Here is a 17,327-nt window from a genome sequence, read left to right on the forward strand (position 1 = left end):
TGGTTTACACAATATATGTATGTGTACTGTGTATATTTATTATGTATATATAAACACACACACACATGCATGTATATATTTCAGAAACATTTTATTTTTATATATTAAATATATTTATTTATAATATAAATGATATGAATATAAATATAGCCGTGTAAATACATGTAAATATTTTCAAAATATATACCGTATGTTTGTGTATTCATATATACATAAATATACACAGAACACACACATATATTATGCAAACAAAAACTTTTATTTTGGATGCAGTTAATCGCAATTAATCATTTGACAGCACTAGTTTAAAACATCGTAGTTGTTACTATATATAGTGTATTTTAGTCTGAAACTCTGTATGGACTCTTTACTGGCATCCAGGACAGAAACAATCCACTTCAAACAAAGTTTTTTTTTTTCCCAATTCTCCGAATTGCGCCTGTTTCCTAAATTCTGGTACTGTGCCTTCATCTGCCATAAAGAGACAGATCAAGAAATTAACCGTATTTATGAGCAAACGGGCTGTAGTATCTGGAAAGGCTCTTTAATATCAAGCTGTGAACTAGCTCAGCTTTTAAGTTTACTTCATTAGCTGAAGTATTTGACAAGACATGCTTGAAGTTGGAAAGTCTTGATCATTCCAAAAATATATCTTTGGCTGCAAAAACTTATACACACAGCCAAGCAAAGTGTTCTCAAAAGCCAGTTTGGGAGCTACCCCATAATTTCCAATTACCAGACCCTCAGTGTTTACCATTGAACCATAGGGGGATGGGAATGACTAAGCCAGTCAGTCAGCATATGGCTGTGAGCTGACTAATAATCGGGGCTTATTTAACAGTCCTGTACACAGCCAGAGATTGGGAAGGGATCCGTAGAAGAGGAACAACTAACACTACCAGCACTGCCCATGGGACGGGGTCAGCTCCAATGGCAGAGCAGACCAAACGGGATGCCAGGCCATGCATCTACCTCACCTCGCTCATCGAGCTCTGCCTCAGTGAGCACTCGCCGGTCGAGGTTCTCTGTTCCTTCCTTGCCATGTGCTGGTTCTGGCCAGACTGTGTCAAGGAAGGCAAGGATGTCTTCCTTAACTCGACTCTTCTCACTCTACATCGGCTGCTTCAGAACAAGCTGTCCCGAATGCTGGAGGATATTGCTGCCTGCATGGCCTGCCAGAATGGTGCAGAAGGATCGGTTTTCATGGTACCAAAAGCTCTTATGTTTATATGAGGAGGGGGGGGGGGTTGACTCTTAATCAGTTTTTACCAAATTATTTCGGCTTGTTAATTGCATTGGTGTTGATATCTGAGGAATTAACATCGCTTAATTAACATGGAGTTAACATCACTTTCTTGTTTTCGCGTAATCTGTAATCGGGCACATTATTTTGACAGATTGGGTTTCAATATTAAAACTAGTTTGAAAGCGGATGATGAAGAAGAAGAATAGATTAAAATGTGCACTAGAGCATATAATGGCAAGTGCCGTTTGGATTGCCTGGCTATCCACGTCGATTTATGTGTGTGTGTCTTTATTTATCGGGCTTTAAAAAGAAGATGGCTACATGGCACAATTGCTGTAACCTCAGGGATGAATCATGGCCTGTCAGAGCTCTACTACAGCATGACAGGACATTTTCCTCTGAGTAATGGCCAGTGCTTTCTCCAGGGACTTTACATCCTCTTGGCTTCCCATACGTTTTTATTTTATTATGTTGCATGGGCAACACTCTATGCAAGATCTTGTTAGTCTGGGTTTCCAGGAATTAACACAATAAAATGAGTATGTCAGAATTGAAGTGCTGCAAGAGTTACTCGCTGTTTGTTGGTGGTGACTTGTTGAAAAGGGGAGTTAGCATTAGTTTAACACCTTGCCCACAGAAAATGCCAAATGAGGATAATCCTTCTCTTGGCAGACGTACAAGACCCATAATCCTTCTGCCTCCCACAGTCCCTCTCCGGTGACCTTAGAGAAGTCACCACTGTTTGTTCTTTGTTATGGTTTCATTCAGCTAATAAAGTGCCAGTGATTGTATTCATAGGATTTCCTTTTGTTACATGGACTCTTTTTTTGTGCACGTCGCTTTGGGTGATGTTGGTTTAATGAGTCTAATATTATGTTTCGCAGCTGTAAACATGCTTTAGTGCAGAACTAGCCTTTAAGGATCTTTTAAGCAGGGTACATTAACAGTCAGTAAGTGCTATATGTGAATAAAAAAAATGGGCAAATTAAACAATACAAAGTCCTTGAACGTGCAAAGCAATATAAATTACATAAACCGTTGGTCCCAAGCCAAGATTATTCATACTTCCCCTCCAAAGATAATTGTATTGTCCAATGCAATCTCATGAGTACTCCTGTGTATTTTACGCAAAGTGTGGTTCTTTACTTACATTTGCAATGATGCTGAAACTGACTTTTTTGATGTATTGACAGCATCTAAAAAGTCAGTTGTAACATATGAACTACTTCACAGACAAAAAAAATTAAGCTTGTGAATATTGAACTTGTGGCATTAACATTTTGATTATATTGTACGTAGTTATGATATCAATGGCATTATGTTTTCATTCGCATTTATTACATGCAGTTTACGCATTTACTTAATATGATGTGATTTTTAACTTTTTTTTATCTATGCGACTTCTGCTGCCAACTTGTTTCGGATTACATAATGTTAAAGAAGACTACACTTTATAACCTTAAAATTAATAACATTTCTATAATCGTTTAACCATTACATATGTCATATTTATTGTGTTTGCCGTGCTGTTACAATAGAACCATAAAATACACCAATACGTCCTTTCAGTCCAAATTGTTTCAGCATTAGTCAAAATGTACAAAAATGCATGCTTTGTACCTGTAAATGTTACGTACAGATACCTACATAACAATCAGACCATGCTGTATTGTCTCGTACTGTGTCCCACTTTGCACTTTTAGGGGGGAAAATTGACTGTGGAAACAGAGCAGGGTAGAGACCACTCTCTCTTGCTATTCCTTGATATTCTAAAGCAATTGCACTGGTAGTAAAAGGTCAGAAGAGCAAATTTTATCTTCCACATGAGCAAGACATTCATATTTTTTGTGTTGCCGGGGAAAGCGAAATTGAATTACCACCGTTTGTAATGTGCGTTACAAATAAACTTGACTTGTCATCTCTAGCTTTGCCTTGCCTAACAAGCACCAGATATGTTGCAAGATAAAGACCTGTACCCACTAAATGATCAAATCTTGTACAAACACACTGTATGACTAGTAATGTCTGAACAAATGACTTGTTACATTAAAAGATATTTTTGTCATTTACTGAAAAATTATTTAACTTGATTTACTTTTTGAATAATTTTCACTCAGATATTGCTAGTTTTAGTAAATGATTTAAATTAATTTAAATTACTTTACTAATTACTCTGTCTGAAAAGTAATTTAGTTACTCAATAAGTAACTTAATTATTCAAATCGCTAATTAGGCTACATTTTAAAATCCCTATAAAACTTAAAGCATAGACAATAGAAATTAAACCCTTTATTCTTTCAATTTGAGTCAAACATAGAATAGTTTAGCCTTTTAGCTTTAAAACAACTATAATACTTAAACATTTTTATAAAAAATGTAACTTTCTTTGGTTAACAAATAGAAATACTCTGCAAAATATCTGAATAACAAAAAAGCTTAAGAAAAGTTAAACAATACATTTCAGTTTGGCAAGATGTTCAGGAAAAGCCCAACTAGTAAAATCCGTACAGGTTTATATAAAAATAACACATTAACTAATGTAGGTAAGAATAAATTACAGAAATGATCTCCTCCGCTGAATAAAGCTGTGTCAGATCGCGCTGTTCTTCTGAGGTAAATTCGGGCTTATTCCTCAAAGCAGGTCTTCTTTCAAAAACCATGAAAATTAGATGAATCTTGATTTTTTTAAATCTATTTTTTGTATCTAGGTGAGGGCGTTTGTGTGCAGCTGACTGCATATAATGAGCTCATATACGGGAAAGACTGTACCTAGCTTTAGTTTCATACGGATTACATAATCAGAGAATATTCGTTTTCGATTTGAATTCATTCATTTAAAAGTAGACACTTCAAGCTTTCAGATACAGGAGAGACTGTACCTCGCTTTAGTTTCATATGGATTACATAATCAGATAATATTCATTTTCGATTTGAATTCGTTCATTTAAAAGTAGACACTTCAAGCTTTCTATAGACATATTTCTCATGTCTCTCTTTAGTTTCATATGGATTACATAATCAGATAATATTCATTTTCGATTTGAATTCGTTCATTTAAAAGTAGACACTTCAAGCTTTCTATAGACATATTTCTCATGTCTCTCTGTCAAGTATTCGCTGAGTTTGTGATGCATAGAATGTTGCTCACGGAGACATAGACGGCAGAAAGCGCACCCTATTTGTTTTGTTTATTTTACAAAAGCAAAATATTTTGTTGTTATTGTCAGTGTACACAAATAAAAGTAGGCCCTTTTTAGATTCGATTGATTTTAGTCTTATCTGGGTATTTAAGGTTTCTCTGGGAATCAGGAAAAACTGAAAGTGAACGCGCCGGCATGCAGAGGGTTAAAGACGCTGCATTCAATTTTATCTTTGGACTATAAATTTAGATTTCAAATTCAATATTGATTTTAGAACTGTTGAAGTTATTTACAGTATGTAACGCAAGTACTTTATAAGTAACTGTAATTAAATACCTAAAAATGAACAGTAATCCCTTACTTTACTTTTTCAGTGGACAAGTAATTTAATTACAGTAACGTGTTACACCCAACACTGGGAATAATATAAACAATTGCAAGCAATTTATTTATACAAAGTTTGTTTACAAACAAACAAAAAACCCTATGATCTAAAGGTCTGACTGGCAAGTGTTTGTTTGGTGCATGTTTAATGTGTTGTTCAGATCCTAACAAGGTTTAGTGTTACAAGATCTGTATTTGAAATAAACAACGCTCTGAGAGGCATCTCTGATTACTAACCATGGGCAGCAGACTGGTTTATTTTGTCTACTGCGCAGAACCAGACATCAGATGTAATGCTGTTTACTTTAATATGTTTTCACAATAATACTTCTAAGAATAGGATCTTTGCCTGAGAGCTGTGTGGTAGCCCAGAGCAAAGAACTGAGGAGAGTTCAGGCTGGATGATTATGGAAAAATTTCAGACTATTTTGAGACGAAGCAGATCTATTTTTAAAAAATCAAATAAAATCATTGTCTTTTTCCTTCTCTGTGACGGTGTAGTTCTGATTCAGAAAAGAATTCTCTTTTCAGTATGTGTGGTAATGTCAGCCTTAGTGTTCACAGGCCATCCAGAAACGTTTCAATTGTGTTGATGTTATTGAAAGGCTAGGCTGTTGGTAGTGTTTGCAAACTGTCTGAGCACTTCGTTATGCTCTCTGGAAACTGCAGCGGGGTCATGCGAGCCAGCAATTGATATGCAGATTTTAGTGGGCAGCAGCAGTTTCAGTGTAGCATCTATGTCCACAAAACCTGCTAGTGATCGATTTTTAGATCCTGTCAGAAAGCCCTAAGCTTTAAAAAGATACTGTAATGGGCCTAACACCGAGGATTTTGGAAATGCTTGATTGTTGACTTGGAAGAGGGAGACATGTCATGAGTTAAAGTGGAGCAAGAGTGTGAGTGAGACAAACCCAGAGCTGAAGACTAACTCAACAAACATGCCAACTTTCAGGGTGGGCAAGATTAGAAGGAAGGGCTGTTCTCTGGCCAGAAGGACCAAGTTCCATTCCATAGCTGCCTGGAGGATACTTTATAGACTGCTTTTCATGGTGAGTGTATTTATGGGTCAGAACAAGAGGATGGATTGGAGACAAAGCATCTCATGGGTGTCTCTAGTGACCACTTGATTGCATTTCATTTGGAGCAGATCAATTTTTAAGTTCTGATACTGACATTTGAGAGGATCAACAAGAAAAAATACTGATCCTGATTAATTATTAACAGGGTTATTTTATTAAGGGTTAATTGAATTAATGTGTAATAATATGAATTATTGTTTATTTAGCAAGTAAATTGTGTATTATTATGATTCATCATGTTTTAAATGTTAATAAATAAATAAAAAAAACAAAGAACTGAAGTGATTTGAAAAGAGTCTGATCAATTAGAGATGGAGCCTATTTAATGTTAATAATTGCTTATTAGTGTTTGACGTAAATACTGTACATTTGCAGTTACAGACTGGATGAAACACCTTAACACATAAGCAACCAATTCTATAATGCTTTTCAATTTCTATATTATCACAGTGTTTATTTATTTATTTGAAATATTTGCATTATGCATTTTTATAACGTGGCTTAAAAATAATCCCAAATACATTAATTCGTATTGTAAAAAGCACATTTTGTGTAGCAACTATTTTCTTGCAATTATTATATTTATTATTAAAAAAACACGTTCTTTTCGGATCTCTTGATTATACATTAATTTAAAGGTGCAATATCAAAGAAGTGGCCGTCTAGTGTTGAGGTGTTACTCAAGGATATCTTGCTAAATACCCGTCAAGCAAAAAAGCCAGCTCTGGCTCTGGATCATCTCTGAAAAGCCAGTCCCATGTTAACATGTGTTTTATTATGGGCTCTGTCACTTTTCCTTTACTCTTCTCTAAACAAGTTTTCTTTATTTTAACAATGGGCATTTCCTTTAGATGGTTGCCTTTTTGAGTGATCCATTGTGTTAATGATGTTGCTTATTGGTTATGGCTACAAGCTGTCAGGACTATTAACACACTTCAGACCACACTGCACGCACTCTAATAGCCAAACCGTATTCTTTTTGCTTGCAGACATGACATAACTGCCTAAAGATGACATTTCCCAAGAAATATGACCTGACAGCTCAAATTATGAATCATTATTATAAGTGTTGTGAATCATGGGAAAGGTTAAAGGTTTAATATTTTTGCTCAATAATTTGCTCAGTAATTGATTTTTGTTCATTTTATTTTAAATCTAAAAATATGCTGTAGTTCACCTTTGACCAAGTTGAATGCTCACTAAAGACCAGCTGACTGGAGTTTTTTTTTTTTTTTTTTCAATTTAGACATGTCTGAAAATGGTGTATCTGAGTGGGTTAATACTTTGTAAATAGTTCATCCATTTCCACCAGTTTGACCTATTCAGGCAGATGTGAGGGCCATTTACAAACATCATAAGCGGGCATTGACAGGGTAATCAGTCAATCATAGTTCAGCAGAGGCACCTGTCTCCTCTCACATGACTTTTCGCCTGTATTTTGTAGTTCTGCCCTACACATTCATGGCATGCTTTAGTGTAATAAGAATACAGTGAAACCAAGGGATGTCAGTGAGGCGCTGCATTCCTCTGAAACTTTATCCGCAGTTGGACTGTGACCCCCGTTTACATGCATTTCAGAAAACGACTTATTCCAGGGTTGTTGCAAAAAGCAGCACTCTGAAACATCATGTAAACACTTAGTACACCATATCCCTTATGCTTTTGAAGGGATTAAGAGAAAACAGTTTAAAATGGCTATATGTTTCCACTGGAGAATGTAGCTTACATGTCATTTAAACAGAAGTGGCATTCTTGCAGATTTTTTAGAGTGTGCATGTGTGTTGAGAAGACAGGATTTTATAGGGAAAGATGGGGAGAAACCTGCTCACTCAGCATGTTGCATGTATAGAGGGATTAATAGTGAGCCTAACAGAGTGCATTTATCTTTCTTTCTTTTTTTGCTTTCAAACTGTTTAATGAGTGGATAGTAATGCATTTTCAAGATGCAGTGGACCCCACTTACAGCTATATTTAGTGTTGTCTATCACATTCAGATAACCTATAACAGATGTTAATAAGGTCTAAGTGGGTCCAATGTGTCATTCGGATCTCAAACTTGTGCTGCCAAGCAGTTTCGCTCCTCTGCAAACAGTGAGCTGTGAACATTTTCTGTAAAGGAGGATAGATTGTCAGACTGAAGCTTTTTGACAGCTGCTATCACAGCATTGAAGGAGCTGTCATCTAGGGACTTGAGAGTAAGAAATCGAGAACTGAAGCTTTCAACTCTTATTTCTTGTGTTACTGTCTTTTTCACCTCCACATGGTTCCTTTATCATTGTTAATTAGAATTTGGGTCATGCAAACAGAATTTGGCTCAGCATGCAAACAGAAACATTTTATGCAGTACCGTTCTGTCATACTGTATTGGCCTGTTTACTGTTTCGATTCTCACAGTGACTTGGCATGAATTTATACAGCCATTTCACACTCAGCGTAAATGTATGTGTGTAGTGAGAAAAGCCATCATTTTCAGGTGCTTTCGTGAGGTTAACAGGAACCTGTATGGAGTCTTCACAACCTGCAGCACTCCTCTTAACCTCCTGGTGACTGCAGCAAAACAAATAACACATGCACTAGCCACAATTACTGTTATCTGTCTGTGCCAGGCTGGGGTTTCCCACTGACTCTACCACAAGGTGCTCGATTAATGTCCACATGATGTCTCCTGCCTCCCTCTGCCTCTTATCTATGTGTTTGGATTTATTTTTTTATTATATCCTGAAATCTAGGATGGTTGAGACTATAACACTTTAGAGTGTTGGAGAGAGTCATGTAACTTTTTCCTTTTTCTCTTTATTCTGTCACAATTTATAGGCCTTCATGTTGTTCCAAACCGGTTTGCATTTCTTTCTTCTGTGGAAAACAAATGAATATATTTTGAAAAATGTCTTATTTACTATATCAGGGTCTTAATGACTTTTTTTCATCCATATAACGAAAGTCAGTGGTCTCCAGTGTTCATTTGGATTCATTAGACCCCACTGACTTTCAAAACATTATCTTTTGTGTTCCACTGAAGAAACTCATATGTTAGGATGATTGAATGATGACAAATTTCAGTAAAAAATCAGTGTCGCCTATCAACTGAAATTAGAACAAAGTGTATAAAATAACACTTTGGTTCAGTGATTCCCACATTTACATTTCAAATGTACTAATTCTTGATCTCAGCCCAAAGACAGGAAAATAATTAGTCTTCAATATATTTGAATGTAGTGAAATAGTTCAGTATTTTGTCTTGCGTTTAGTGGTAAAGCTTAGTTTAGCCCAGCAGATACCATTTTGGGGCAAAATGTTTTATTTGATAGCTTATGGCCAATCTCACTGAGCAGAGCAGACGTAGAGCGGTGTGACTGTACCAGGAAAGCAAAACCTTGACTCTTGGAGAGTAGCTATGGTTCAAAAAGTTGCTAAATTTGTCACTAGTTGTCTTTAAAAAAAAAAAGTCGCTTAAGCCCAAAGTATACTACCACAGTCCTCGCTCCATGCGTCTGCTTGGCCATTGTGTTCACACGCACAACAAACATGTCTGTGATTGGCTCCAATGCTCAATGCTGCAAAAACACATTTGATACTGTTCACATAGCACTGTCACACAAATACAGGAGCTTTTGAAAGCAGCCGTCTATGCTTGTGCGCATACAGTTCGTGCTAATTACACTTAATGTCAGTGCACGTGTCCACACTGCATATTTAATGCAACCTACATGCTGAGGCATAATGTTTATTTTTCACTGCAGTGTTTTTGAGGCTCCTTAATCTCTGTTTAACTAATGTGTGAGAAGATGTCCTGGGAGCCCCAGTGTTTGCTTTGGGTGGTCCTAATATAGCTAAGCTTTCTGTCAGAAGATTGCGGCTGAGCTTACCGATTCCTCTTGCTCTCTCTCTCTCTCCTGACACACTAAACTGACTTTGAAGCTACTGAAGCACATGGTCTCTAGAGTGGCCATGCTGTAATTAGTAAACCGAACTGCAGAAGCAATCTGCTTGTTCCTCGTGAGATCCCATTTTCTCTTGCTGCTCTTCTGGCTGAGTCACCGACTCATTTCACACAAACACTCTTTGCATTGTAATGTGTTCTCTGTCTCTGTATATTGATTGGTGGTTTTAAGGTCTTTTGTCAATAGGATGCAAGTTAACATACATGTAAGGAAAAGGTCGAAGTGCTGAGTTTATATATTTTTGCAGCAGCAGGGTGCATGTGCTCTGTTCAATATGGAGTCTGTCTGGCTGGTTTAAAGCCAGAAAAGGGCTTTGGTGTTGTTTTTGTCCCCTATGGTCACAGATCTGTCCCTGTCAGCTGTTTCACTTGTTCACAGCTCTCTGAGAGCTGAAACCGAGATGCTGCAGCCTTTATTTTGAGACTTTCACTGTAAGCAATATCGCTGTTTGTATTGATGTACTACCTTAATAAGAATTTGGCTGAGAACCTTACTCCTGTAAATGCTGACAGAGCTGGACACAAGATGAAACCCTTCAAGTCGTCAGTGTCTTATTATTTGGAAACCGATTGCAAGATGATGTGATGCAGCTATGTCTGTAGTGTGTAGATCCAGCATAAATTATGTAATACTTGCATACATCATATATGGACCATTTCTGTCACAATGAATCATCTGTGCTTATGTTCCAAGCTGTTTCTCCACAACACCCAGAAAAAGCTTTTAAATACGTGTTTTCCTAAAGTGCACTAACAAGAGGAATAAAGGACTTTTTATTTTTAGTGTAGATGCACTATATATACATCTACATACATACATATATACATATATATATATATGTATGTATGTATGTTGTTTTTTTTGCATGTTTACTGACATGCAAGTTTACTGATATTTTATTAAAAATAAACAGGGACACATTAAAAACTCACTGTAAGTGATATGCAAAACAAATGGAACAAAATGGAAATATTTTAATTTTATTGTGTTTATGTATATTTATTAATATTTCATTTATATGATTTTTACTTTGCACTATTACAGTAGCATGCGACTGACAGCAATACTGGTGCAAACAGACCTTTAGAAGAATTACTAAAAGTGCAAAATGTGTACTTTATATAATCCGTTTTATGACATGTTTTACAAGAAAATCCTGTTTTGGTCTGTCTAATGTCTTGATTAATTCAGTGTGTTACTTGCTGTTCCTTTGTAATTAAATGTGAATTTTACTAGCAATTTCTGAGTGAAAATTGTTAATGAAAAATAGTAAATAGAAAATAGTAAATCCTATACCTTTTTTTTTTTCTATGTACGTTCTCTATTATTTTCCTAAACATTTGATTGATTACTTGACATTGGTATTTAATGCAATTATTTTAAATGTGTCTCCTGCAGAGTGTGGATACAGTGTGTTCGCTGTACCACTCCTTCCAGGACGGCTCTGGTCTGATGGAGGGCCAGGAGCAAACGGGGCCAGAGGCTCCCACACTCAGGCCCTGTCCACGTCATATGTCTGCCACAGAGAGACTACGCAAGGTCATCCAGGAATTAGTGGACACAGAGAAATCCTATGTAAAGGTGAGAACTGACTCTGTAATCCCCTATTAACCTAGTTCAACAGAAAGAAATGAGCTCTCACACGAGTACAGATCCATGCAGTCATCTGTATGATACTCTGACTTCATTAAAACTGAACTGTTTCACCTATTTATTCGGCTCTGTGCTAATCTGGAAGTCACATCAGTTCAGTTCTAAACCTCAGTTTAATGAAAGACCTATGAGGTGAAAATGGCTGTTTTCGCAGAACACATTTGATGGATAGCTGGAAGAGTCTTCATTGAGTCCCGAAGGACCACCTATTAATTAACTCCTCTAGCTGCTGAATAGAAACGCCTCCCCTCTCATCTGTTTTCTGAATAATCCTGAGGCTTGCATATAAGCGATCGCTTATGTGGTGCCAGTTTTACCCTGCTGATGTTCATGGTGAACCTTTAGATGGCATTAAAACTCATGGTAATGTGCTCCTCGTGGTTAATAGGTGTCAGGGAGGTGTCTGATTATTCCAGCGCTCTGTGATTTGTGGGAGGGGGAATAGTGTCATCCCAGAGTCCTGTGACGGAGCCATTTGTCTGTGATATGCTGCATTGGCAATGGCAGACTGCTATAAATCAGCCTAATGAGAATATTCAGGTTGATGCACCGACAGCCTAGCGATGCCATAACATGGCCACAGCACATAGTGCAGGTTTGGGAGCGGCTTTGAATCTGAATGAATTTTCAGTTTTGGCTGAAACTGTTTTGGTGATGCAAAATTATTGAAACCGAAACAGTTAAAGTGACATTTCAGACCTTCTCTGATGGTGCATTTAGACTCTGTCAGTGCTTATTTCGTGCCCACAAGGTTAAGCTACAACAGGTAAACATGCCAGCTGTGTGAGTATTAACTGCAGTATTTGACAGCAAATTTTGATTTAGTTTTAGTTATAGTCTTTTGACTAAAATGCCATTTAGTTTTAGTCATATTTTAGTCATCTGAATTGTTTTTAGTTTTAATCTAGTTTTAGTCGACTAAATCTACAGTAAATTTAGTCGGCTAAAATGTAATGGGTTTAGTTACAGTGCATTTATTAAGCATTTCTCTAAAATTTCCAAACTCATTATATAGGTTTGATATTAAGGTTTTATCATGATAGACTGCAGTGATTTAACTGCGGTGACACACAACATGCCTTTGTTAAAATTAAATAAAACCACTTCTCATAAAGAACAAGAACATGGTCTTCTTTTTAATGAAATACCAATGGTTATACAGGCTAATTATGCATTCTTTATAGCAACTTGTTTACCATATTCTTCATTCTTTCAAGCAGACATATTTATTTCTATAAATACATTTAGATGAATCGTTAAGGCTACTAAAGTTTTTCAGTCAAGAGCAGTGCGTGATTTTCTGTGGTTTTTTTTGGTTGCTTGATTAACATCAATGACTCAGACAATAGCAACTAAATTAGGCTGCTATCCCTTTAAAACCGAATGCGCAGCTGCAATGGATGCAATGTACTGATACACGTTCCCACTGTTTACGTTCCCTTAAGACGTAATCAACTGTGTTTACGTGAATACTCGTCAAAACTGACAATTCAACATCATTTTGTGTGTAATTCTCCGTTCATGCAACGCGAAAGAGTTCTAGCGCGCTGTGAGATGCGCTTTCTATGCTTCAGTGTCTGCGCTCAGAAAACCAGACCGAATTGAGTTCTCTCTTGCGTCGTCAGATTTATCCATATGTCTGCTCTTCTCTTACTCCCACATATTGACATTTTTGAACGTTTTATGCGACGTGCAGCAAGTGTATTTTAACAGTTAGCTTATGTCCCACCGGTTCATATGTATGCATAACCTCCGAACCAAGCAGCAGATTCGTTCTGAATTAATGTCTTCCCAAATCGTCCCTCCCTAACATTTTTGTCTCGTTTTTATTCGTTGACGAAAATGTCAATAGATTTACGTCATAGTTTTTGTCATTCAAAAAGAGTTTTAGTTCGTTGTCGTCGGTGAAAAAAATGTCAAAAAAATGAAATTAACACTGATTAGCTGGACCGACAATATAGATTTCTCAGCTTTAAATGATCTTCATTTTGATGAACAGGGATCTTTTAGTCTATGCTGCTCATGTGTGTTCAAACAGCACGTGATCTGATCATCGCTTCCTTTTTATTGCTAAAGTGTGAAATAAACATGAATGAACATCAGAAGGAAACCATACAACTTTCTGAATGTATCATGTTTGATATAATCACTCAATCAGTGTTTGTAACATGGAAAGACTTCAATAAAACAGCCTGTAAACAATGTCACGTAACATTACATTTAACTGAGGAAAGCCAAATTATTTTTGTTTTCAGTGTTTCAGTTAAAATAAAAATACTGTGCTTCACTAACACTGTGTCTTAGGTAGGGTTTGGAGTCATTACAAAAATGTTACAATAACGCCACTTAATACTTGAAGGAGAGAGTAGGGGTGCAAATCCACCTTTTACGTGTAAATTGTACCAAGTGACCTTGTTTCATTTTTCCTAAGTTCTGTATGAGGAAGATCCATAATTGGTCCAGTTCTGGCGAGAAACTTCAGTATGATTTAGCAAGCTAAGGCATCTTTACACTGCTGGATTAAAATTATGTCTAAAGAATGTCAGTCACTGTGCACAAGAATAAATCAGTGTTTGAGTGTGATACTAAACTAACTAAACTAACAAAGTAGTTTTTATTCATTCAATTTTTTATGTAGTACTGCCCCATTTAAGCTATTAATGAAACTGTATTTTGTATTATTATTTTTGTCTTGTAGAAATACACCAATAATTTAGTGCAGGTACAACCTCTGTGCAAGGAAAGCTTTAGTCTGGTTCCTAATGTTTTAATTTAGTGTTTTACATTTTTAATTACCTTGCGTGTTTTGTTTCTCAGACCTTGTATAAGGATACCGTATTACCCAAAAAGAGGTTTTATGTAGTAAAACTATTCTGGAGAAGCTAATTCTAAGAGAGCTCATGAATGTAATATTGTGCTGTTTCTTCTATACAGGATCTTAACTGCCTGTTTGAAATTTACTTGAAGCCCCTGCAAAAGGAGACCTTTCTCACCCAAGACGAGGTAAATCAAACCCTATGCTGGAGCTAGTTTCAGGGGGATCCGTGTTGGATTGAGTTGTCACAGACGGCACAGTCAGTGATACATCTTGGGTCATTTGCCACAAGCTTGCATGTCCCCACTAATGTGACTGATGCTAAAGACTTGCACATTCAACTTGCCAGCTTTCAGCCTGCCGCTGGTGAACTGGATATGACCCTGACATGACTCAGGATATCCCTGAGGAAAGATCAGTCAATATGTGCTGAAGAGTGGGCCATATTAAAGCCCCGTTAATGGACACTAGAGCATGCCCTTGCACAAATTAGACAAGAACTAAACATAAAATGGCTTTAACGCTGCTTCTTAAGTTACTAGTGACAATTTGAGTGGCAATAAAACTTTAGCAAGGGGCCTGCGATATAAGGAGCTAGCACATCTAAAATGAAATCTGCAGATTTAAATCCATTTTCTGTGAAGTACTAAACTGTACCCTGTGAAGTAATTTTCAACCACATTATAAAGTTGTAGCTTGCATGCTTTTTTTTTTTGTTTGTTTGTTTTTCATATTTTTTTTTTTTTTTTTTAATGGTTGCGGATTTTTTTTGCCCAGATGGAAAGTCTATTTGGCAGCCTTCCAGAGATGCTGGAGTTCCAGAAAGTTTTCCTGCAGACCCTGGAGGAGAAGATTAGTTTGTTCCCCAACTTTAACACGCTCGAGACCCCTTTACAATTCAAGGTGGGCATGCTAAATGCATTCATTTCTTCATTCATACTCTCATCTGTAATATATGAGACATACACCGCATTTTAGTATAATAACTTTGCTTTTTTTTTTTTTTTAAGTTGAAGGAATAGATCATTTCTTTTATCATTTTACATTTAGGTTTTTTCCTCCATGGAATACAAAAGCATAGGTTATGATTTTTTAAATTATTTTAAAGCTATTTTTTATGAGGAACAGAACTAAAACTACTAAAAAAATCTTTAATTGAAAAAAGGTACTATAAACTACTTAAAATTAAATAATTTTAAGTCGAAGCAGTTTGAATATGGGCAAATGTAAATGAGATTTGTGCAGTAGGGTGGAGGGCAAGATTTTCATGTAATAACAGCTTAAAAATTGGTACCAGTTGGGGTATAGAGCATGAGTCATATGGACTGACTGATTTTTGTCAGTTTTGTTTGGTTTCATTATGGCAGCTCGAGCTGTGAAATATCTCCTTTTGTGCTCCATGGAAGAAAATCAAGGTTTGGAATCACATAAAGTGTTGGTATCTGATTCAAATTTTCATTGCTGAGTGAACAGTTCCTTGAAGGGAATCAGGCTCAAATGAAAGTCTTTTGTGTCAAGCTCGCTTCTTTACTTATGATGTGTCATTGCTGTCTTTTTGTCTTATCCAGAAGCTGCTCTTCTCATTGGGTGGTTCATTTTTGTATTACGCAGAGCACTTCAAACTTTACAGTGGATTTTGCGCCAACCACATTAAAGTGCAGAAGGTTCTGGAACGAGGTACAGCACATTACACCTCAATCACATCAATCTATAGATTATTACATATTGAATAATTGAACCAATTTCTCTCATTCTGTATGGGTGCTTCTGAAATGTTTTAGGCTGGCAGTGTCACAACACCAGGAGCCGTTGTTGGTTTATCTTTTCATTATTTCCTACTGAGTATTAGTGATTAGCGACTATAAATGTTGAATATAATTTATGTGTGAAGCATTAGCCAGGTTTTCATCTTGGGCAAACTGCCCAGTTAGAAATGAATGAGAGGCTGCCCTGCCCACATTTAAAGTGGAGAACTGTACCTCGGCCTCCTTTTTAATTCATCCCATTACAAGAGGAGAGCAATCCTCAGAGCAGCCCCTGAAATTGCACTTTGAAGGCTATAAGAAACAATACGCTCTGTTTAACCACTGCGGGGTAAGGACATGAAACATGGCGCTTGCACTGCAGATGCAAAAACAGGAGTGTGTGAAGCAGTCTTGTAATTATATATTCTCACACACTGCTTCTGTTGTGCCAAGGTTTCCGTTTGCAAAGCGAAAACGACTTTTTGTGTCGACTTGTTAATTGCCTGCCAATTGCTCCCTGAAGTGTCAATCCATCTGGGGCGAGGAGTGCCTCAATTACTGCTCTAATAGCTCCTCTTGATTTGAACGAAATTGCGAGTGATAAATTTATCATTCTGCGTGCTGTAGATGCGGTGGTGGTGGTTAACTCCCCTCACAAACTCCTGCCAAAACACTCGTTCAGTGGAGGTACGATCTAGATCCTTGCTACTCACCTTGTTGTTGTTCATTGTCTGCAGTGGTGCATTGATACTGCAGTGGTTCTAACGAGGTGTCATAGAGCCTGTGCTGCCTCCTTGTGGATGGATTTTGTGCCCTGTGTGCATTGCCTAAAGCCATTTACCTGCGGCGGCCATTAAGAACATGTTATTTCTAGCTCGGTGGGTGGTGCTGGCATTTATGATTTCTCTTTTGTCTTCAGCTAAAACAGATCGGTCGTTTAAGGAGTTCCTCGATGCAAGGAATCCAACCAAGCAGCACTCAACCACACTAGAGTCCTACCTAATCAAACCGGTGCAAAGAGTACTGAAATACCCCCTGCTGCTCCGCGAGCTGGTGTCTCTAACGGACACGGACAGTGAGGAACACTACCACCTCACAGGTAGAGGGGCTTGCTTTCGCTCACTGTTTAGATGTCTGGTTGTGGGTCGGTTAGTGAGAATTAAAGGGGTCATATGATGTTGCTAAAAAGAACATTATTTTGTGTATTTGGTGTAATGAAATGTCTTTATGCGGTTTAAAGTTAAAAAACCACATTATTTTCCACATACTGTACATTATTGTTTCTCCTCTATGCCCCGCCTTTTTGAAACGCGTCGATTTTTAC

General features: G+C 37.1%; 1 protein-coding gene across 5 annotated transcripts in view; it reads left to right on the forward strand.

Annotated features, from left to right (window-relative positions):
* Positions 1-17,327, forward strand: part of tiam2a (TIAM Rac1 associated GEF 2a) — an 82,358-nt gene that overhangs the window by 60,373 nt on the left and 4,658 nt on the right. For all 5 annotated transcript variants that reach the window (XM_016475874.1, XM_016475877.1, XM_016475878.1 and 2 more), the window contains 5 exons: positions 11,189-11,371; positions 14,378-14,446; positions 15,036-15,161; positions 15,827-15,935; positions 16,923-17,102. In XM_016475874.1, coding sequence (XP_016331360.1) covers positions 11,189-11,371; positions 14,378-14,446; positions 15,036-15,161; positions 15,827-15,935; positions 16,923-17,102 — 667 coding nt within the window. The remainder of the gene's footprint in view (positions 1-11,188; positions 11,372-14,377; positions 14,447-15,035; positions 15,162-15,826; positions 15,936-16,922; positions 17,103-17,327) is intronic.

The sequence above is a fragment of the Sinocyclocheilus anshuiensis genome, unplaced genomic scaffold, assembly GCF_001515605.1.
Source record: "Sinocyclocheilus anshuiensis isolate Anshui unplaced genomic scaffold, SAMN03320099.WGS_v1.1 scaffold1290, whole genome shotgun sequence".
Classification (NCBI taxonomy): domain Eukaryota; kingdom Metazoa; phylum Chordata; class Actinopteri; order Cypriniformes; family Cyprinidae; genus Sinocyclocheilus; species Sinocyclocheilus anshuiensis.